The 23199-nt window shown below is 46.4% G+C and overlaps 1 protein-coding gene across 8 annotated transcripts in view; it reads right to left on the bottom strand.

Annotated features, from left to right (window-relative positions):
• The window catches only part of atp11b (ATPase phospholipid transporting 11B), a 33526-nt gene that overhangs the window by 5238 nt on the left and 5089 nt on the right, over nucleotides 1-23199 (bottom strand). For 2 of the 8 annotated variants that reach the window (XM_023832899.2, XM_023832900.2), the window contains exons 4-30: nucleotides 22933-23013; nucleotides 22381-22488; nucleotides 20917-21045; nucleotides 19929-20032; nucleotides 19762-19809; nucleotides 19390-19454; nucleotides 18756-18837; nucleotides 18527-18677; nucleotides 18171-18368; nucleotides 17934-18092; nucleotides 16586-16761; nucleotides 16073-16141; nucleotides 15647-15720; nucleotides 15449-15552; nucleotides 14055-14236; nucleotides 12761-12964; nucleotides 11256-11409; nucleotides 10750-10852; nucleotides 9735-9880; nucleotides 9558-9617; nucleotides 9137-9264; nucleotides 8636-8774; nucleotides 7578-7601; nucleotides 6887-6952; nucleotides 6127-6230; nucleotides 5571-5736; nucleotides 4017-4102 (exon numbers count right to left, since the gene is read on the bottom strand). In XM_023832899.2, the coding sequence (XP_023688667.1) occupies nucleotides 4017-4102; nucleotides 5571-5736; nucleotides 6127-6230; nucleotides 6887-6952; nucleotides 7578-7601; nucleotides 8636-8774; nucleotides 9137-9264; nucleotides 9558-9617; nucleotides 9735-9880; nucleotides 10750-10852; nucleotides 11256-11409; nucleotides 12761-12964; nucleotides 14055-14236; nucleotides 15449-15552; nucleotides 15647-15720; nucleotides 16073-16141; nucleotides 16586-16761; nucleotides 17934-18092; nucleotides 18171-18368; nucleotides 18527-18677; nucleotides 18756-18837; nucleotides 19390-19454; nucleotides 19762-19809; nucleotides 19929-20032; nucleotides 20917-21045; nucleotides 22381-22488; nucleotides 22933-23013 (3110 nt within the window). Of the gene's footprint in view, nucleotides 1-2309; nucleotides 3125-4016; nucleotides 4103-5570; nucleotides 5737-6126; nucleotides 6231-6886; nucleotides 6953-7577; nucleotides 7602-8635; nucleotides 8775-9136; nucleotides 9265-9557; nucleotides 9618-9734; nucleotides 9881-10749; nucleotides 10853-11255; nucleotides 11410-12760; nucleotides 12965-14054; nucleotides 14237-15448; nucleotides 15553-15646; nucleotides 15721-16072; nucleotides 16142-16585; nucleotides 16762-17933; nucleotides 18093-18170; nucleotides 18369-18526; nucleotides 18678-18755; nucleotides 18838-19389; nucleotides 19455-19761; nucleotides 19810-19928; nucleotides 20033-20916; nucleotides 21046-22380; nucleotides 22489-22932; nucleotides 23014-23199 lie in introns of those variants that run through there. The other 6 variants (XM_023832902.2, XM_023832901.2, XM_023832904.2 and 3 more) reach the window with 6 other exon arrangements.

Here is a 23199-nt window from a genome sequence, read left to right as displayed (position 1 = left end):
AAAAAATCATAAACCCTCAGTTACGAACACATCGATTTTTATAACCCCTGTACCATCCTACCGTAGCAATTCAGTAGATTTTGCCAAGATAAACAGAGTTTTTAAATAGATACAGAAATCCAGTGGTTAAATTTCACACTCTTTAATACCTTTTTTTAATACTTTCTTAATACTTTTTAAAACCCGCACGGCATTGAGTTGCAACCGTTTTTAAACAAGTTTCAAACTGATTTAAAGATTTATAATGTTACACAATTTTGGCCTGTACTACAGAATTTAAATAGGGAACATGGGTCAACAGAATAAATTTAGTGACTATGATTTTGAAAACATCTTGCATTTAACTTCTTCAGTCACAAGTCCATATCTTTATCCACTAGGCTATTCATGGCAAGTGCCTTAATTGTTTGGCTTTTTCTTCAATGAGTTTGTCGATTTGCACCAGTTGACTAACTGCTCTCATCCATGCATTCCTGATTTATGGAGTTGTGCATCGCATATGCGACCAGAGAGCGCTAACCCCCATCCAGGTGATATTTATGTTTTTTTTTTGCAAACCGATCAGTAACCCTCTCGATATTTTCCTGCTACCGGCCTTAGCCAGTCTTTAAACGCCGGGTCCTCTAACCACTTGTGTGCAAATTTGCACTTACCCATGATGACTATGACTTAGCTTTTCTGAGTGTAAGCAGCCAACACGTACTTCAGCGTGCAAACTGTTTAAGATGTCGCTCGACCACCGAATATGACGTCAGCATCACAGAGATCATCTATGAATGAAGGAATGAGCCTAATCCACATTTAAAATAATTTGCGAGAAATTTAGCATATAAACTTTAAAACACAAATGGACAATTTGTAGTTTAAATTTTTTTTTTTCTAAAATTGAATACCTAAATTTGCGTGTAATACCTTTTAATACTTTTTAATGGCTTTAATTTTTGCTTATGTGATTTACTACCTTTTAATACTTTTTAAAACCCCGCGGACAATACTGAATCTCACCTTGAGCTACAGAGCAAAGACAACAGAAAAAAAAAAAACCCATGCCAAATGCAATTCAATCTGTGGACTTGCAAAGCAGTGGGGGGTCATACTAACTACTGACAGTCTGTGCTAAAGGAAGAAGCAGAGCAGGACTACAAAGGCTCAGAAATGAGACCGTTTATCAGAGGGGAGCCGGGCCTGTGTTTACGACACAGCAGTAACGGTTTAGCATGTGGTTGACACAGTTCAGTAGGGAGCCACTCTCCACGTCTGGGAATCAGACCCGGCGATAAACAGAGTCTACATGCTGGAACAAAGGGCCGACTCCATCGTTTCTTGGCTTGATTCGTGGGGGATGGCAGAGAAGCTAACAGGACTTACCACACTATGCTCTCTGCTAATTGAGACTTAGCATCACGTTAAGCTCATGGAAGTTTTACTTACACGTGTTCTGAGGACAGAAGGAAAAATGATTGGTTCAGAGACATAACCAATCAGATTATAGAGGAGGTGGGCCCAAGCAACTAGAGCAGGCTGGACCAACCAATCAGATATCTTGGTCCTGCCTCCTCTGGTTGCTTGGACCCACCTCCTCTACAATCTGATTGACTGACTGGTTTAGTATAATGACCATTTTTCCTTTGCCCTCAGAACATTTTTGTGCAAGTTAAACTCCCATGAGCTCACACTAAGGCTTAGCTGCTTTACAAAGGTAAATGCTGAGACATTCGACAGCGCTTCACCTCAAAGGGGTCCCAATAGTTCTTGAGGGTTAAAGCGCTACCCTGTCCAGGCGTGTGGAGCACAATACGGGGGCCGCGTGAAGGAGTACCTCACTGAGTGAGCTCATGCGTAAATAAGGGTTCTTGACATCCCTCCCCATGAGACTGCCCCCCCCCCCCCCCAGGGCCATACTCACTCAGAACTTCCCAAAAGTGAGAATGACAGTTCGTTCGGAATAAAACATGCACACCAGTCTCTGCCAATGGCAGTGTCTACATCAAACAGTATGGTACATATGATTACAAAAATATATTGTATGAAATTACACACATATACATCGTACTCATGTATGGCACACATTTCATACATATATATTTCAGAGCATTGGCAGAAAACAGCACAGAGAAATTAAGGAAAAGCAACAGTGAATTATAAAAAAATGACAGTCCCGTTGGAAGTGGAATGGTGAACTCACTGTTTGTGTGTGTGTGTGTGTATATATATATACACACACACACACACACACACACACACACACACACAAATCTAAGATATCAAACAGACTGTTCTGATACGATGAGGCAGAACTTAAAAGACCATTTGTGAATAAAATAAGTCTTTATTCAAAATATCAGTGAACAGAAGGAACAGCACAAGCAGCAATACTGAATGACTTAGAAAAAATTGTGTAATGTGTATTGTAGCAAAATAGAGATTCTCGTAAAATTTCAGACTTTATAGAAAACTAGTGTTATGTTCACACGCATGCATCGCCAAAGCTAAGCTAGAAGTTATGCCAGTCAACGTAGACCAATTAGCATTTTAACCCCTCCCTCTTATTCTACAGGTTGACAGCAAAGGTGGGCGGGCTTAACGAGAAAGCGACACCGACTGAAGCTTCAGCAGTCCAGCCCAATAGATGCATTACACAGGAGAGTTTCCTGATGTATGCGTGTGAATTCAGCACGGAGGGCCTCGTGCTGAAAATGAACATGAACGAGGAAAACAAACGAACAGGTTTGGCACAAAATAGTTCGGATGTGCAGGCAAATGGCTGGCCATGAACGATATCATGGAGGGGGTGGGGGGCTGTGATTTAGTTGAGGGTGAAACTGTAGTGGGGTGCGGGGGGGGTTCACGAGAAAAACACAGCCCAGTGTTCTCCGACGGCTGTGGAAAAGGCCGCCTAATTACCTCGGGCTATGTGGGAATGGGTGTGGGGGTGAAAGTGACGGGTGAGCGGGGGGGATTAAGACAGTCCTGGCGTGGGGGGGGTGGGGATACTACCTAGCGGTCAACAGGCCTGCCCCACGGGTGAGGAACAAGCACCTAGCAGCTGCCAATTATCCTCCCCTCTGCGCCTGCTTTGAGCAGAGTCATATCGTGAGCTGACTGAAACCTTTTCCTCTTCCATCTGGAAGGATAAAATACCAGTAAGTCTCCGGAATGAGGAGGGAGGGGGGGTGGGGGGGTGGGGAGAAAAAGAACAGATTTTTGTCTGCATAAGGAGGAATACAGAAAGCTCTCAGCGCCGGAGTACATTTACCATTTCCTTCAACGAGGCATATAGGCCAACCGGCTTGCCAAGACAAGCTCGGCGACTAGTGATCGAAAATGATTTACCAGGGCTTTTAGAAATGAATATGAATCAAACTGTGCTGGGCGTTGGATTAAATGGATTGGAATTGTGACCCGCCCGTCTTAGCAACTCGCACGCTAACGAGAACCAGCACCACGGCTTGCGGGTCTTTGGGACGGCAAAAGCCGGGCGATGGGAGCTGAGGATGCTTTCTGAATGCTTCTTAGTGCTTCGAGTAACGATCGATTTTCGGACGCCGTCAGGCATGCTGGTAACGGTCCGGGACGGCGCCGACACACGCATGCATCTCACGAGCACGACACGGACGGCACTGCGAGACGGCTGGAATGAGTGATGCGGCGGTGAAGAGACGGCAGGCAGGCGGGGCGGGCGGGCGAGCGGGTGGGGGCCGCAGCCGGACGGGACGAGCACGGTCCACGGTGTTAGTCAGAATGCCAGTGACACCGGACGGTGACCGTGTGGGACAGAGAGGGTGGAATGGGAAGGAATTCGGAGCAGCGTGCAGACCAGCATGGGAGGCGGTGAGGCTGCATAGGAGGGTGGACATAGAGATACGTGCCAGAGGAGGGGCAGCATGCTGCGACAGTGGGCAGGGCATTGCTCATGCACTGGCCCTGGGTCCACAGTGTGCCCCCCTCCCCTCTTAAAGGTTAGTCTGCCCTCGACATGCAGGGCCGGCTGCGCGCGTCGCTTTGTCCTACTCTACCTAATTCTGCCCAGCTGGTTCTTGGCTCTGGACAGTGGCTGCAGAGCGATGAAGTCGTCGCCTATAACGACCCTGTTGGTATACATCTACAGAGCAAACGGGGAGGGGGGGTCAGAAGACACACGAGCTGTCAGTTGGGTGGGGGACACACACACACACACAAACACACACATGCCTGCACACAGACGCACACACACACACACAGACACACAAACACACACGTGCGTGCACACAGACGCACACACACAGACAGACACACAAACACACACGTGCGTGCACACAGACGCACACACACAGACAGACACACAAACACACACGTGCGTGCACACAGACGCACACACACAGACAGACAGACACAAACACACACGTGCGTGCACACAGACGCGCACACACACACACAGACACACAAACACACACGTGCGTGCACACAGACAGACACACACAGACAGACACACACAGACAGACACACAGACAGACACACAGACAGACACACAGACAGACACACACGCACCCACGCAGACGCACACACACCCTTCAGGAGAACGGACAGTGGGAAGGAGCAGCTGGAGAAGGATGACAAGCTCTTCTTCAGTGAGAGGCAGGAGAAATGTTCCACAGGAAAGATAAGCACTCAGAGGACTAACACTCACCAAGAAGTCAAACTATGGTCGACTTTCCACCTGACTACAGACAAAACAAAGAACCTACTGCATCCACCAACATGTCAACAGAATACATCTCCCAACCTTTAACCTTTATAGACTTAAGTTCACAGGAGTTTCATCAACATTAATTTCAAGAAGCTCAAGTATGTTTTGAGACACGGGTATGAAAACATTCCCAGCACAATCGCCGGAGCCTGCAGATTAGCGGCAGAGCGCCTTGAACGGCAGCATGACCACCATTAGATGTGAAGGACTATGACACATCCCACACAGCTTGTTACAAATCCTGCTCACTCACACACACCAGGAGGGCGGCGGCAGGGTCAGGCTAATGAATATTAATTGATCCATACATTTTATCCAATGAAATTAAGTCTTCACACACAATACATTTAGTAATAAGTAAATTACAGCTCAAACCAACCAAGAACCAAAACCAATTCTTCACTACATTGTGGTCTGATCTTAGCACATTGTCCGGTTTCTCTGCTATCTACGGCACCTACCAGCTGACACGTCAAATCAATTTTCCTGAAATAGAAGGCTAAAGACATCTTCCAGGATTCTTAATCTTAAGTATGGTGGCTCTCTTTGGGGGTATGGAGACCTTTGTTCGTTCACACGCCGTTAAGTAAGCAGGTTAGCAGCTGCTAGGTCATGGCATACAGTGAGTGTGAGAGACATGCAGCTCTTCAATGGCTTTAGTGAAGCCAAAAGCATCTCTGTGGGACTCGGCTGCACGGATGACGTCCCGCAGAAGCAGTGCTTCAGCCATCGTATCCATCGTGCGGTTAGATTCCATCTCAGCTGACAGCCCGTTAAAAGGCGGCAAGGCGTGGCTTCATTCCAGCTTCGTGACGGCATAGAGAGGCCCTGCCGGGTGACCTACCTGGGATTTCTGGGTGCTGGTGGGCCGCAGGTGTCGGTAGAAAACCTTCTTGACCATGTCCGGGAACAGGCACGTGATGACGACGATGATTATGGCGAACCAGGCTGAGCCGCTGGAAAGCAGCTGTACGAAGACGAAGTACATGTCCTGCGTGTGCAGGAACGGCCTGGGGGGGGGGGGAATCAGACAATCAGCCTTTCTACCGCATCCCACAAAGCCCAAAGACACCCCGAAGGCCGGCTGGAATCAAAGGCTGTGGGATATGTGCAGTTCTGTAATGAAATGCCCTGTAAACTCTGCAGAGGAGAATCCCAACACTTTTAAATGGATGAAAAGGTCATTAAAACACACATTTAATATACGGCGGCGCTATAAAGTTAATTGGAAAAACAGCGCACGGGACCTTTGCGGAATCAATCGATTCTGTTCATTCAAGCTACACGCTTCCGTTCATCTGTCACTGCAGCGTGCCATTTATCCTTCAGAATTAATACAAACAACGTTAGCCTTCAGTACCGGCGGCAGCGGCCATTCCTGCAACACCACACAGACTCACCATATGATTCCCCCGTAGAAGAGAGAGAAGATGAAGTAGAAAGCGATGGAGCCCCAGGTCACAAAGTGATTCATCCACGTCCAGAAATGAGTCTCCAAAGCCAGCTGCAAGGGGGACGGCAACAGGAGTGAATGGACAGATAAAAGAAAAGGTGAAATAAGAGCAGACTGTCGTTTCTCGTCGTCGTAGCAGGAATAGCAAAAAAGGGAAGGTTTTATTATCCATATCTCAACGATAGACTCTTTCTAAAATTAAATGCGAGATAAACATCACTTTCTCTACTCCATATACCATATCTTAGCTACAAATCAAACCACAACTGCACCTTTAGAATAAGACAGAACTTTACTGATCCCCGTGAGGAGATGGTGAAAGACAATCTTGCTCTCCATGAGACACACAGACATATATACAGGTGAGAGACGGTTTGTGGGTCACAGCACAAGGTCGGCTGGCGTTTAAACAATGTAATATATTCACACATTGCACAGCTTTTGTCAGGCTATTTGAAATGCCTCACTGATATAATAAAATAGTTCCCATGAATACTAAAGACAACTTGGCATATATTTTATTTTAAACACCCAGAGTTTTACTCTCTGCCGCTGAAACATTCTTGGGTGTGTGTGGTGATATTTGGCACGATATACTTACAATACACAGGCTAATCAGTGTCCCCACGATACACAGGCTAATCAGTGTCCCCACCACGACACACACTGCTTTTCTGTATGTGATGGATAAGTTGAAATGCGCTTACCTTCAGCGTAACAGTAATGACCATCACAGTGAACACGAGGGTGCCAAATGTCCAGTTTCCAAACATCTAAAAACATAAACACACATTGCTCCATTCAGCGTAACTGTGCTGAGGCCAAGTACAGTGAAGACGTATGCACGCACGCATTCTTTGTGGGGACCATCTAATTTCCGCGGGAAAAACCCTAATCACAACCTTAACCCGTACCCAGCCCTAACCTTAATCATAAGTACCCAAACAAAAAAATAGGTGTTTTGACTGCAATTACAGATTTTTATAAAACTGAGTTTCCCCTTGTGGGGACCGAAAAAAATGGTCCCCACAATATCAAAATTATCATCACATTGTGGGGACCCAAATGTCCCCACAATGTAATATATACACATTACACACACACACACACACACACGTGACAGAAGTGGACACCTAATAAAGCTCTTGAATAATGTCAGTCAGTTAACAGAGACTAAGACAGAGCACTTGGTAGTCAAATATTGTCCCCTACTTTCAAGTATAATTAAACAACTGGCTGCAGAGAAAAATTAATATCAAACTAATACTGCACAGAGTACAATATAAGAAAACAGTAGAATAAAACAGGATAGAATAAAACAAGACAGAAAAGATTAAAGATATGATGTCAGGTAATAGACCCAGACCATATATCTAATCTAACACAGTCAACTCTTACCAGTTGCCTGTTGGCTCTCAAAATCTGCAGGCATGCACAGCGTGAAGAGGAGGAGAAATGAAAAAAAAATAACAAAAAGAAAAAAAAAATACAAAAATCAAAAGAACAGACGAGAGGCATGAAACAGTGAGTGCCTGAACACAGCCTTAACACACCCTGAACACAAGATTCAGCCAGCACAACCCAGGGGAAGATCTCCCAGCAGGAGCTACCCTTTAAACTGGGATTAAAAATGTATAAAAACACATGCACCCGTACACACACACACACACACACACACACACACGCACAGCACTCATCCAGAAAACTCTGCAAATGCTACCTTCCAAACAGGTGGATTAGCTCATGCGCATCTGCCACTCAGGTCAGCTGCGATTCACCTGGTTCTACAGCACAAAATCCGACAGTCAGCGGCTGGGGGGATGAGGCCATCGGCTGGGGAGATGAGGCCTCCACCAGAGGCTTTAGCACCCTTACAGCAGATCATCATCGCCCTGCTCACTGCGAGTTCTACAGCCTCGCTTTTTACAATCCCTGCGACTCTTCCAGGTTCACTTTTATAGAACATAACCATGAATCATCATTTTAGGGGACTGCCGCGATTTGAATCATAAGGCTTAAGTTACAGGCATCTCAGTGTCCCACCAGAAGAGATAAATACGGGGGGGGGGGGGTTATATATATATATACATACACTGGGAATGCCTGGACTGCAGTCCTGCCCACAATGAACAAGGCACCAACTCAGGCTAAGTGCTTTAAACACTAGGCAAGCCCTGTCAATCCTGCTCATCCTGGTGAATATAGTTATTCTCTTCCTGGACAGAACTACTGTATCATAGGGGGCGCCCTGTCCGGCTGTCAGCCTAACTGATGGAGGCCTCGGAGCAGATGCACAGGGAGCCATAACATCCCAGAGTCACCAACTATTAAGCTGCTACAAGGAGTTCATCAATCCACAGAGCACACAGGAGACTGCTGTTGGGTGGGGACTTCGAATGCAGTTGAGCACACCCCCCCCCCCCCCCCCAACTTGACATGGTATGCCCCGTACGCACCTGCCCGTTGCCCATGAGGGAGGTGTCCTCGCCCATTAGGATGTAGGAGCCAAAAAAGAAAACAAAGGCGTGAAAAAACCCCAGCAGTGTCCAGTACAGGAAGGTTCTGAAGGACAGGAGGGAATTTTTACTGATGTCTCTGTCGGTGGGGGAGGAGGAAAATGAAGAGTGTTAGTTACTCACTTTTATGCAAAATGACACAAAACTTTACAAATGACAAGCTCTGAATGTAGCAATTCAGCTTAAATACAATAACAGCACAAGAACGAAACAGCTATTAAGTTACAGTCTGGTGCCGAAACGTCAATGCTGCTAGCTAGCCCTGTCTGAGAAACCATTTTACCCACATTCATATAATATAAGGGCCGATAAATACGTGAAGAGCAGATGATATTTTCTGTTGCATACCAATTTCTGCGCAAGGTCTTCATCACATGCCTATTAGTGAGATATTACATTTAGTGTCCCCTATGGTGGGGGCAGGGGAACGGCTTGTCTTACCTGTACAGACCTGGCTTGTTCTGCAGCACGTGTGGGTGAACCAGCTGCTCAAAGAGGCTGTACACCAGGACGGGCAGAGACGTGAAGCAGATATTGTACAGGGTCAGATAAACACTGTCGTACAGCGTCTGAGGATCGGAGACAGGAAGGGCTTGTCAGTCGCTGTGGCGACATGAGAAACCAATAGCATCACTGACGACCGTGACATATGACACGACGGAGGGAAGTCCCAACTCCTAGCCAAGCCCACAATCAAATGATTCCAAGTGAAAGTGAATGTTGAGCCTCTTTTCCATTCACAGACCTTACACCCAATGGTGGCATTCATAGCTGGGGATCAGGGGTCTACAGTCAGCAATTAACAGCTCACACAGAAACAGGACAGCGAACAGAAACAGCAGACGGAACAGACACAACTTACTTGTTGTGAAAACAGACAGAAGAACTGGTACAAAAACTGGGGAGTGATAAAACACACATTCTAAAAGAAAGACAAAAAAAGATGAATTGACATTTACTCAGGTAAAGAATATACATATTCAGTGCTGAGAACAAATTTTTTAAATCATCATCAACGTGAGAAGTTTCTTGAACTTACCTTGTAGAAAAAGTACTGTACAAGGGTTGCTATTCTAATATAGTAGAAGTGGCCGTGGACCAGGAGTAATTTGGCAAGGAACCTAAACCTCGCTATTGCATAGTCACTGTTTCGCACAGCTTGTCTCCCCTCTTTGCCCATGATGCCTGAAAAGAATTTAATTCAATAGATCAATTCTTGAAACTCAGCCAGACACTGTCGCAATATTAACCCTCTTAGTAGATGCATGAGGCCCAACTCCGCTGTTCTGACCCCAATAAGAGGTGTCAATGGCAGAAGGTAATCACTCAAAATGTACATTTTGAACCCGTATATGAAAAACAACATTACAAACTTGAGTATTTTTTTTCCCCCTCAATAGCCCAGAACGTTACGATAAAACACTCATCTGAATCAAGGTATATGTAGGGAAGCAAACGATAAATAAATTAATTCAAGACACAAGATAAGACAGGAGGTGAAATGAGACCGTTAATAGTGAACATTTACCTATAGCTGCACTGAAACGCACACTAGTGTGACATACAAACTTAACAAAAATTATCATTATATATTTATTTGTATTTAAAACAGGTCTCTGATTTTAGAGCCCTTCAGAAATAAATTTGCAACGGTTATGTCTAAAAATATGCACCGACAAACTAAAAAGACGCATCACAGGTTATAAAAATGAGTAACACACTAATAAAGTTAGAAGTAAATTTTTAATAGATTGTTGAAGACACTTAGTGCTCCTATATTATTCTGATGTTGAACAAGTGGGATGGAATGATTACTTCAGATTTTGGTCAGATCCCTTGACATAATTATCATCACTGCAATCCCAAAACTCATTTCTGCATGCTGCAACAGGTCCACTAAATGCCACCTTTAAAAGGACATCTGGTCTCAAAGAGTAAAAATAAATCAGATTTGGACATGGAGTTCTTTCATATTAAAGCAGAAATGGAAGGCAATAAACCTTAAACACAGACGTTCAAAGGAAGCCGTTAATTTCATTTGGTTCTGTGGTTACCGATGCCGACGTTGGCCTCCTGAATCATGCTGACATCATTGGCTCCGTCTCCGACGGCTAACGTGATGGGCTTCTCTGGGCAGGTCTTTATCAGCCGCACGACCTGTCAAATTAATAGCGACAGCTGTTAGCCTTAGCGTCCGCTCGAACCCTTCTAAAGGCCGCCATAACTCACCAGGCTAAATGGCACAGGGGAGACATCAGCCGTCCCTAAATGGCACTACGGCAAAATACGATTATATTTACATGCTGTAATGCGTTTAGCGTCCTATTCGTTACAGTGCAGGAGAATTTAAACTAGGGAGCACTATGGGGAGGATTTGGTGTGGAGTTTAAGATTAAAGGGAAGAGACTGGGTAGTGGTAGATTGTAGGTTCGAGGCCCTTTAGCTGTAAGTGCAGTACCAGAATTGTCAGTGAAAAAGCTTTATTGATGTGAAGTAGTATCAGTAAAAGCAATCCCTAAATGATGAGTGTCTTCAGTAGAGTGTAGGAGGGCGGCCTCACCTTGGCTTTCTGCAGGGGTGCCATGCGGCAGCAGAGTACAGCCGAGCAGCTGCGGCACACGTCCATGAAGAGGCGCTCGTGCTGCCGTAGAGCCAGCGACAGGCTGGCGCCATCCACAACCAGGCCGTGTTGAATCACGTGGTCTTCCCGGATCCTGTGGAAAGGGGGGGGGGGGGGGGCACTTTACTGACGGGTGTGTACGCGTTTGCGTGCAGGCGTGCGGGGGAGGGGCCGCGCTCAGGTTTCACCGGGGGTCGGTCGATTCCTCAAAGTCGTCGACTCATGGGCTTCCTCCACATAAAATTCTGTCGCAGGTCCGATCGGGTCGATGGCCCATGTTTTATTCAGATGGTGCGTCGCTATCCCAGCACCGACGACGGACGCCATTGCTGGCAGAGCTCGCGTTCCCCATCGAACACGACACGTTTAGCGTTCAGCTTTCAGCAGGATGTTAAGGTGATGCCGTTTGGCATGATGAAGGCCAACGGCAAAAAGCTTATGATAAAGACCTCTTATTTGCGGTGTTACAAATATACAAATATTTTGTACATACATCTGTGGAAAAACTTTACCACTCTGTATTTTAACCAAATCTGCATTTTTAAATCCTGGTTTAATCCTGGTTCTGCTGGCTCAAGGCTACGCTGATTTCAAACTGGTTCAAAATTTCTAAGACAGCAGCACAAGAATAAGGTGAAGCAGGAGACACTGGGAACGACCAGAAACCAGCCAGGTAAAGGGGCGGCGGAAGCAACTTTCTAATGCCAGAGATGACCGTTAACCTATCTGACAGTTTCTCATGAACTGAAGTCACCTTTAAAAGGAGTGAGAAACATTAAATGCCGGTATGAAGTGCTCTGCTAGGACAGTTCGTATAAGTCCCACAAAGCAAGGAAGGAGTCCTTCATTAATGAGAAACAGAGAAGAACCAGGCTGAAGTTTGCAAAAAAAAATTATTCAGATGCACACCCATGAATTGAGAAATGATTGAAATAAAAAATCGTGCTGTGGTCTCAATTTTTTCTGCTGTGTGTATGTATATACGGGTATGTAGGTGTGTCTATATATATACACATAATTTAGTATGAAGGACTGCAAAGATCAAACTAAATTTTCCCAGCAATACTGTAAATAAATATATTTTTATTTCACAGTTTGTCTCAGTATTTCTATTCTGGCCCTACATCAAATTATATGGTCCTTTACTGTATAAAGCACATTTTTAGATCAGTTTTTGCCCACCCAAAGGAATGAGGGCAATCCCAATATCCAAATATCCATAACATACCATCCTAATAGAAGAATTCTGACCATCTTCCCTGGAGTATAGGATATGCATCATTTAACTTGCAAAGTTTGAGCAAAGCTGTGAGGCAATTATTTATTTATTTGTAGTTTTTGGCTATTTTCCCACACTGGTGGCGATAGCCTTCGAGTCCTGCAGCTGACTTAACTGAAGTTGGGAGGGTAGAGCAAGGGGGGGGGGGCCTTGGCCCTTGGCCTACCTCCTGGCCAGCTGCCGCAGCTGCTCCGCGCATTCACTGTCCGACTTCTGCTGCACCAGTTCCAGGATGTTCATGGTTCTGTGAAAGTGTCCGCAGGAGAGGCTGACGCTCACCGCAGTCTCATGTTTGTCTCCAGTCAACACCCACACCTTGATGCCAGCCAGTCGCAGTGCCTCGATAGTCTCCTGCACCTTCTCCTGTAGCCTGCAGTGGGTGCGGTGACACTCAGCATGACGTCGCATACCCCCCCCCCCCCCCCCGGAGGTCAGCCAAGTCAACAACTCATTAACCCCTTTCTCAGGAAGCCCTCGGTTTCACAGTTCAATAAACACAGTGGTTTCATCTGGAAATGGCCCCCGCCCAGAGACGACTCCAGCGAGACACTGGCCACCTCAAAACGAAAGAGTTACCCCCCGCCCCCAACCCCTGCTCTAAAGAGCAACCTCGGAAAATGTGCTTTGGATCGACCTCAAAAGAAAGACGAAACACAGGAAGACGCAGTGCACTTGGTCTATGAAGTCGCAGGCCATCAAGGCCAAGAAAAGAAAACAGGAAGATACGCGTACATGAAGGGGATTAATGCTGTTCCATATTTGGGGGTGAAGGGTGGGGAGTGGGTTTAAGTTCACGCCCCACCCCCAAGCACCGACTCATGAGTGCTTCTCTGCAGTCTTTCACAGCAAGCCACCAGCCAATCAAGAACGATGACTCACACCGGTGACCCAAAGTGGATTATCGGCGAAGGGTTCAGAGTGGACAAGCCACCCAGGGAGCTGAAATGACTCAGTCCCTGCTGTCAGATCCAGTGCACCACTGGGGATGATCTCATCTCCTGACCTGGAGTCGGGGGGCCAGTCTTGGCAGCGTCCAGACCACGGCCAGGGTGAGTGAGAGGGGGAGGTTTCACTAAACCTAATTCTGTGTCAGTTGACGGCCCACAATGCACCACATGCCAAAGCCTTAAATGTCACATGGCACTACAACGGAAAAAAAAAAATTGAGCAATAACCAGCTATCAGTCACTGCGAAGCGATTACTCAGAAGGGGAACGATGTCAGCTACACCCTGTCAGACGGCTGGTGACACAGGCGAGGCTCAAACAGCAGTAAATAAAGGAAATAACGTTCTTGCCGTTTCAGGCAGACTGCGCTCTATTGCATCAAGCTACTCTACGTGTGAGGATGCAGCTGGAGCATCGCGGTGCTGACTGTGCAGCCACGTCGCACAGGACGTCGCACAGGACGTCGCGCAGCTTCGCCGCGCAGCTTCGCCGCGCAGCTTCGCGTCAACCTACTTGTCCTCTACGCCGGTGGCCCCCAGCAGCTCGAGGTCCTTCTCGATGAAGCTGAAGACCTCGGCCAGGCGCTCCTCGCGCTGCTGCAGCGCCGTGCGGGCCTCGTGGAGGCGCCGGTCCACTTCCTCATACTCGGCGGCGCTGAAGCGCCGGCAGGCCACCACCAGGGTCCTCAGGCCTTTCTGAGAACACAGACCAGAAGGCACATGAGGGATTTGGGCTCATTTGGACAGAGAGTAGCCAAGCACAGCATGTCAGAACCTCCAGCAATTGGGAATTTCATTTATAACAACCAGTATGCATGCATCCACCCACCCACGCACGCATGCATCCACCCACCCACGCACGCACGCACGCATGCATCCACCCACCCATCTTCCAGTAATTTATCTAGTACAGGGTCACAGTGACCATAAATCCTTTTGTAGTCCTACACTGACGATGTACCTATTTTTAGTGACATGCCAGTCCATCACAGGACACTCATATGCACACAATATGAACATTTCAGAGATGCAATTCCCTAGTAATAGGGAAATAAATTTACCAAACACGACACAGACTACAGCATGGTTCTCGGGGATGATGAGTGAAAAGCACAGACAGTGGAAACCGCTTACAGTAATCCTGTCTGTCTGGGCAAAATTGATCACTATATGCAGATGATCATTATAACTGATTTTTTTTTTTCTTCTTTATGTTTCAGGCAGATATAAGATATAAGATAATAAAATGGACAGTGCCGCTACTTAATTTTCTTAATTTCAAAATACGCTACAGCTGTTTCAAAACGACAGTACTGTACAAATGAAATTATTGAACTCAGTATACTTCATATACGGTATAATACAGCACAGTACTGTACATGAAATGTAGCTTATTGTAGATTCGCTGCTGCATTTCGGTGTCTCGTTTTTGGCAGTTTATCATAAGCTTCAATGAGTCTATATTTGTCATTGAGGGAAATCTTTTTCCTGTTGTTTTCTGTGCACAAAGCATTAGCCTCAGGTAGCCTAACTAGCCAGAAGCGGATGGGTTACCGTAAGGCAAAGTAGGGCTATCAAAGTAAAAAAAATAAATAAATAAAAAATAAAAATGCAGCAGCAATTCCATATGATGTCATGTTTAAAAAGATCGCTAATGAACAATGTAAGCGGACTACTTGATTACTATAAGCTAATTATTTAAACAGTATTTGTACAAGAATGATTCTGTCCCAAGCTTCTTGATCCATACAAGAAGTTGATTAATATAAGCGGTTTTCACTGCACTTGCATAACTTTGCAAGGAAGCTCAGGGTTATCAGAAAGTCAGGGTGTTCCTGGGGGAGCGACTGGATGTGCGGGGACGTGACAGAAGCAGATCGGGATGAGGCCCCCCCACCCCCGACTCACCAGAGCGAACTCGTCTACGTGCAGACGGGTCTTGTCCACCTCGCCGGATTTGGCGTGAGGGAAGATGGACGACTCGGCTCCTTTAGTAAACAGCACCTTCTCGCCTGAAAGAGCGAGTCGCCAGGTAAGGAAAGAGAGCCGCCCCCGGTTAGACGGATGCAGAGTAAGAAAAAGAGGCTCGCTCCGAATCCCCTTTACCTGTCGGCGTCTGTAATATGACGCTCATCCTCCTTCGGTTTGCGTCAAACTCTAAAACGTGCAGCAGCTTATATCTGCAATTTAAGAGGGATTCTAATTTCTAAAAGGTACATTCTTGTCATTTAAGTCACACAGAGACATTACAGACCTGTTTGAGGAGGAGTTAGCCTCAATCTAGACCCATGTAGCTGTGACCCTGTGTGATCTTGTTGAGTGGTACACTATTTTCTTCCTTTATTATTCCATTGTTCTGTATTTCAATTGTTGTTTTCTAAACTTTTCTCTTATTCAAAAGTTCTTGAAAAATACCAGAATCACGGTAAAAACTCAGGTATACATTAACCAGAAACATTCAACATATGTACCTTTCAGGAAAGGGGCTGCAAGAATACACCCCATAACAAATTAATGTGGGGGGGGGCATACCTCTCTGATTTACCAAACGTCTTGATTTCCATGATTTCCCCATTGTTCCCAGTGAAGGCAACGCCCATTCTGTGGTGGTAAACCGAACAAATGCAGTCAGACTGTGATTAAGCTATTAATAAATGAATGAGTCATGACCCTGCTTGTGGAATCACGCTACGTGATTAATTAACACTGACCTATTAAAAGGACTGTTATTACATACTGTACCCATTTCCGTGCTTCTATTATAACTGTGAGGACTGAGAGGATATCACCATCAATCCTGGTCTGGGTAACTCTAAGCGACAGATGGAGTGAATGAACCTCCAGTATTTTTCCTAGATGTTCATCTTAACACATCTGCACTCTGCAGTTTACGGCAGGTAAGGTCTTTAATTTCGGAGAATTGCTGTAGCCTCAAACTGAAGGGATGATTTATAGGCTAGCCAGGCTTCAAGGTACGTGGGAAGAGGGGCGTGGCTATTTTTGGTTGCCAGGCAACAGGGGCGTGGCCTGCAGGTGCAGCCCCACCTCTTCATGGCCTCCACCAGCGCCTTCTCGTCTGGGGATGAGGCGTAGTACTCCATCTGCAACGAGACACCATTGGCGTGGTGGAAGGAGTCGCGGACACAATCCGGCTCTTCGTAGTTGATCTGCACCGTGTGACAGAGTGACACGGCCTTCAGGAAAAGCTCCTCCTCTGTGCTCTGCAGAGGGCGAGGGGTCGGGAACCAAGACAGAGAAAGGGTTTGCCAACTAGGTAAATGGGAACGGATTTATTAAATAAACACAGGCTTCCAACATAACATAAACAAAGTGACATATGATTCACAGGCTCTAATGTTACTTTCCCCTGCATCCTGAGATGAGCTCATCCAACTGTATACAGTGAAATAAGCCAGGACAACACAGAACGGCCTAAGGAAAAACACCAAAACACAGGCTGCGGAGTTTACAGATTTCTAGTATTTCTGTATTTTTACGATATATTTAATGTCATTTGGCTGGTTTTCCCTTAAAATTTAATTTTAAATGTGGATCTGAGAAGCCCCCTTCACGCACAAAACGTGCGTGACCTTTTACGGCAGAGATCGCTAATGTTTTGGAAACACTGGCTAATCAGTATGCATCAGCATCGACCTCAATGGCCTGCTGCACTAAAACACACTAAACTGGTACCGTGACACATGTAAAGTCAGGTGTCTTTTTGCACAAAGGACATTTACCTTGATGCCCTGGGATTCAGGCCAAAAGGCATCAGGTTCAGGAGTGAGGCTTGATGGATAAGCTTCCCAGGCAATTCCCAGCCCTTGATTAGCTACTTGATCACTATCAGTAAATATGTACCTGATAATGTGCACTGATGAGGAAATTTTGACCAAAACTAATAACCGAAATATCTTTATCCAATATCACACATATCGATAACTGGCTAACAGTGTTGGCCATTTCAGGTCAAGAAACTACAAATTGTTGATAGAAACAGAATCTTGGTCTGGATTTTTACTTTCTGGACCTGAAATGCCCAACACTGCTAGCTAACCCTCGAGCCCGAGTCCTTTTACAAGCGGTGAATAAGCCAATGAAATCGCTCATCCTCCACGACAGAAAATGGCTAATCGTCCAATGCAATCATCTATATTACTTAGGCAGTTGCTTCTTATGGTCCGGTGCTGCAAAGTTTGAATACTGACTAAAGTCTAAATATTGCCCCGTAACATTGACCAAGATTGATTTTTATCAAATATTGGCCACTATTGATATGTTAACGAAAACATCGTGCATATCTGCCTACAATAACGTTAAACTAGTAACTTGGGGTTAAAGTCACTGCAAAGATAAATGCAAAATCAGAGTTGGGGGAGAGGATTCCTCCTACCAGGAGTGGCATACAGCCGTCTGGGGCATCGTCTGTCATTCCCTCTGGTACCAGCTTGCCATTAATCTCCTGGAACTTGACCCCGTTGATGGAGCACTCCCGGAAGTGCATCTCGTTCTCGGTCAGGGTGCCCGTCTTGTCCGTAAAAACGTACTCCACCTGCAGCACACAGAGTGCCATCAAGCGGCGCCCGTCTACACCCGCAGAAGGTGCCACACCGAAACACGCCGCCCCCACCTGGCCCAGCTCCTCGTTGAGGTCTGAGGTGTTGACCTGGGCCTTCTGGTCGCTCTCCATGTGGTAAAGGTCCAGATCCCAGCCAATGAAAAAAGAACCTAGGAACTTCTGCATCTCCACAGTCACATACAGTGAGATGGGGATGATGAAATTGTAGAGCACCAGGAAAGCGAGGAAATCAGAGATGAACTTCAGGATCTGAAATGGAAAAAAAGAGCACAAAATATCAAGATTCCAAGTTGGATGCCATTTCAAGCTTCTTCTCAGATTCTACCTTTAAAGCTGAAAAAAAGAGAAACCAACATTTAAAGTCTACAGAAGGTCCTTGTGATGGCCAGCAGAGGTCTCCTAGTTACCTGGCTGCTGTTCCTCTCCTGCTCCGTCTTCCTGTTGTAGAAGGGCTCATCCCACTTGAGCTCAGACTGCCAAGCGTACTTCAGGATAGTGCTGAGAATGGCCTCGAACAGCAGGATGCCCAAGTAGATGATCAGGAAGGTATTCATCGACCTGAAGCGAGATGGATGATGACCTTGGTAAAACGGCGAATACCGAGCTAACAACAGGCCATCTAGATGCCAGACGTACTTCTCCACAGCCGAGCGTTTTTGCGATTTGCACTTGTAGTTCAGAGCCATCTTGGACTCCATCCCCGTGTAAACAGCCACTCCTGTAGGAATATAACACGACCATAAACGCTTAAGACAGCAGACAGGAGAACTGGTAAAGAGGGTTTGCAGGTGCAAGTCCAGTGTATCTTCAGTCTTGTCTCTTCCGGCAAATTTTCAATTCTATTTCAATTAATTTTTAAATAGCGCCTTTCACAGATCGCCTCAAGGTGCTTTATATTGGTGTAATAAATTAGTACATTATTTGTACACAATAATTCAAAAACAGGGAAAATTTAAAGAGAAACAAATAGAGAGCGAGAGAGAGAGAGAGAGAAAGAACCAAAAACTCCCAAGTGGGGAGAAAAACAGACCTCTGGGGGTCCAAGGTTAACTAGCTGCCCCCCCCCCCCCCGACATGCTAACATTACTGAAAGGGTGCTGTAGGTGTAAACCATTATGGCAAAACCGCATGAGTCGATTTGCATGAAACACCAGCTAAGCAACTGTGTCATTAAGGGGAGACATTTTAAATTAATAAAACAATATGACAATCAAGAATACAGACACAAGAAGGAAAAACACACAAGAAAGACTGAGAGACAGAACCCTACCAAAAATTTCCTTGGTGTTTTTCAGTCTCGCCCCACGAAGCAGAAGGTTTTCTGGTCCTAAGGGTCTAAGACAATCAGTAGAAGTCAAAAGAGGGCAAATATTTTGACAATCCAGTCCCCTCCAATTAAGCATCATCCCCAAGAGTGCTACGGTCCATTTGTGCATTTCCATTCAACGCCGCTATTGAGATACACGTGCCTCTCAAAACAAACAGATAAGACAGCAGGTGAATGGAAGAGTCTTTGTGCTCAGAAAGGCCCAGAGCTGAATTTAAGCACCGCTCACAAGCAGCGGCTGACACACGATGCCGATCCACGGGCGAGCTTAACCGGGCAAGCGATTCAGCAGGACGACAAAAGGCAGACTATTACCTTACGATCTCTTCCCCCTGCTGCGACACAGTGATCCGGCCAACGAACCTGAAAGGAGAGAAGGCCCCGGTGAGGGACGGGCAGGCTGACGGGGGGCCTGAAACACGACTAAAAATATAACCGATTCCAGCAAGCTGCAAGGCACCGCCAGCACTTAGTCTCAGTACCTGTACAGGTCCGGCTCTGGCTGCTGGCACTCTACCACGGATTGGAGGGCCTCCAGTTTGGACACGGTCTGGGATACAGCCGTCTCTGGGACTGCAAAATGTGTCTGTAGCGAGGGAAGGGGTGAGGTACACAGGTTCTCTCACATACCATGTTGTACAAGTGAGTACAAGTGGTCCTGACAAATGCCAAAAACTCAAACCTTAAGCTTCACAAATTTATTAAAACAAGGTCATATAAAAATAATAATAATAAAAACCTAGGTAGCATTATTAGGATCTACCAGTTCCCAGAATTCCCAGGGAGTGTTTTGGTATCACCCAGAATATGGTTTACTGCGTCCTTTAATGGGGACTCTCGGCATGGAAACTGGCTGGGGGGGGATCCTGCATTGCTAGCGCCACACTGTCGCTACTAAAACACAGCAAAACATGCAGCTTTACACTAACACAGGTCAAAATGGAAATCACTGCTGCTGACATCAGCGGCCAAAATGCTTCCTGAAAACAAAGGGATACTTTTATTTCCCGGTAATATAATTTCCCTCAGACATGTACGACACTGTCTGGCGACGGCGGAAAACAGAATTTAATTTTTGGGTGGAATTCCCCCCCTTTAAAAAGGGCAGCCAACGATCAGTGGTCGCATTTGCCGCATGCCGTCTGATTACCCTTTCAGAGTATAGAGGATAATCGAAAACACGAGGCTCGCTCTCTGACAGGCGAAGCAGAGTGACGGTAAGGTGAAGAGACACCAGGAACAAGGGGCCATGCATCCTACCCATCCTTAAAGGTTAAAGCCCTCCATCCTACAATGTCAAACTTTCCATAATTCTGTGTCAAATAAGATCACCCCGATTCTGAAATGGGGGTGTACAATGATGTCAGAGATTTGCAGTGCACCAGGTGCACACGCACACCCCCCACCCACTCGGGAAGGTTCACTGGTAATCCGTTTAGCTGTGGCAGTCAGAAGCCATTAAAAGCCCACCTTCAGATTGGTCTCCCCATCCAGGCTGGCGGTAGTGATGTGACACGTCCCCTCTTCTCTGTCAGATGACAGGAGGACCAGATCAGCCGGGAAGGTCTCATCCTTGGCCACTCGCACGATGTCGCCCACCTGAGGGTGAGAAATTGCATAGGTTCCCCTGTCAAGATGCCGTAAGCGTGCAGAAAGCATGCAGTGTTATATACACCGTGAAACGGCAACCTCAAACGGCCACAGCTGGTGACCAATCATGGCAGCCAGCTGCATCCTCTTTCAGGCCCTCAGCCTGTGCTCAAAAGCAGAACGAGGCGGCGGCAATAAAGCAAAAGGAAACTGCAAACTGGTCTTCCTATAGCACATGGTGTGCCAGGACCCCATCTAGGAGCCCAGCACACTGCCTGATTTTTGAACACTTCTTTGTTTCCTTTTGGGCTTAATAAATCATCTCCCATCTGATCAGAATCTCATTTCACCACAAAACCACCTGATATCAGCTCTGGTGACCAGCTGGGGCGAAACAAACCTGTTTGTTGAGATGTTTATCGGCTTGCTTTTACTAACACACACCGCAGAGCACAGAGCGAATAAATGAGCACCACTTAAGAGTTAGTGTTTCACCCCTCAGGCTGGTGAAGCCTCAGAGATAAGAGGGCTGCCACCAGCTCCTATAGTAGGGTACAAAAATCTTAGGCAGTCAAAGAAGACAATGTTGGTGTAAAACTACAATGTAACATCTATCAATGTGTGTCAAAGCTTAACCATTTCCAAACCTCTCCTAGTTGCCCTAGTATTTGCAGCAGCCGTTCAAAACACCCATGTATTTTCTGACTCGACTACCACCCACCTTGTTTGGCTAATCAATATTTCAGTGAGTCATTTAATTAAGAATTAATTAATTAAGTGAGCTGGTCGTAAAATGTAACAAATACATGGAACGGCTGGGGTGCCCCTGAGGAGAGGTGTAGGAACTGAACTGTGTCCTTCAAGCTGTCCAACAAGATATCAGTAACTTTTCGGAGAACAGGAGAAATTATTGTTCGTTTTTATCATGTTAGTGTTAATTTGCATATCGTCTATTGCAGGGACGGCGAACCTGACCTATAAAGAGCCAGTGCGGGTTTTTGGCATGACCTCTCAATCAGCCAATAATAAAGCAGAGGTTCTCAGCTCCAGTCCTGGGGACCCACTGTTATTGGCTGATCCCAAACACTCACCCCCACACCGGCCCTCCATGGATCATGTTCCCCAGCCCTGGTCTAATGTGAATTTCTTCATAGCAGATATACCCTTAGTACCCAAGTAAATAGCGAAACATTTTCTTTGACTGCCTAAGACTTTTGCACAGTGCCGTACATCACCCCCCTTACATCACCCCCTTGAGACTCTGTAGCCCTCCATGCACCCCCTCCAAACCTCCTTCCCCTGCTCTGGCCCCCATCCCCCCCCGTAAGGACCCCAGCCACTCACCCGGATGTTCTTGGAGCGCGTCTGCACCAGGCTGCCACTCCGCACCACGAACACAGGTGCCCCGTTCACCTCGTTGTCGGCCTTGTGTCTCAGCCAGTCCTCATAGCCCTGCCGCGGGAAGGGGAGGGGTGACGGCGGCAGGTTAGATTAGGAAGCATGGGACTGCCCCCCCCCCCCAAGCTTAGTGTGGATCGGGCGGCCCGCCAAGATCAACATTTACAAGTGAGGGCTGAAGGTTCGAGGAAAGAGGCACTACGTTTCTGCTGAGTTAAAAGGCAAACCAACTGAGGCGTGGCGTGTTGGACTCAACTTAATCACGTTACAGTTTAAAAAGCTTTTTAAACACGACAAATTCTCTAGTTCGTCACTCAGGCTATGGCCTTATTTTGATCTATTCAGAAAACAATGACTGATGTCTCCAGGGTGGCGGTTCAGGGGCTTAGAGAGAATTTCCTTTCTGGGCTCTTATCAAAGGCAGCAACCACAGCTGGGGATGTGGTTTGTTAGTGACGTGGAGAGAGTGGGCAGGCTGCTCCGCTCTGGGGGCCTTACCTGCTTAATGGCCGTTACAGTGATTACAAAGAAGAGGGGAAGTCCGCTGGTCACAGGAGAAGTGGGAGTGTCTATCATCAGCTGAATGACAAAGGGGGGTAGGGCGGACTTGTTACACCAGCTTGTAGCATCGACACGTAAACGACACCCTAAACAACCAGTGGGTTTAAACTGTACCCCCCGAGGACAAACAGCATAAATAAAAAAAAATAATTTCACAGGTGGGGGGCAAAATTTCCCAGCACGAGTTAGGTTCTGGGCAAAGAA

This window comes from Paramormyrops kingsleyae, chromosome 21, assembly GCF_048594095.1.
Source record: "Paramormyrops kingsleyae isolate MSU_618 chromosome 21, PKINGS_0.4, whole genome shotgun sequence".
Lineage (NCBI taxonomy): Eukaryota > Metazoa > Chordata > Actinopteri > Osteoglossiformes > Mormyridae > Paramormyrops > Paramormyrops kingsleyae.
The sequence above is the reverse complement of the archived record's forward strand: the minus strand, read 5'-3'. Positions and strand labels throughout refer to the sequence as shown.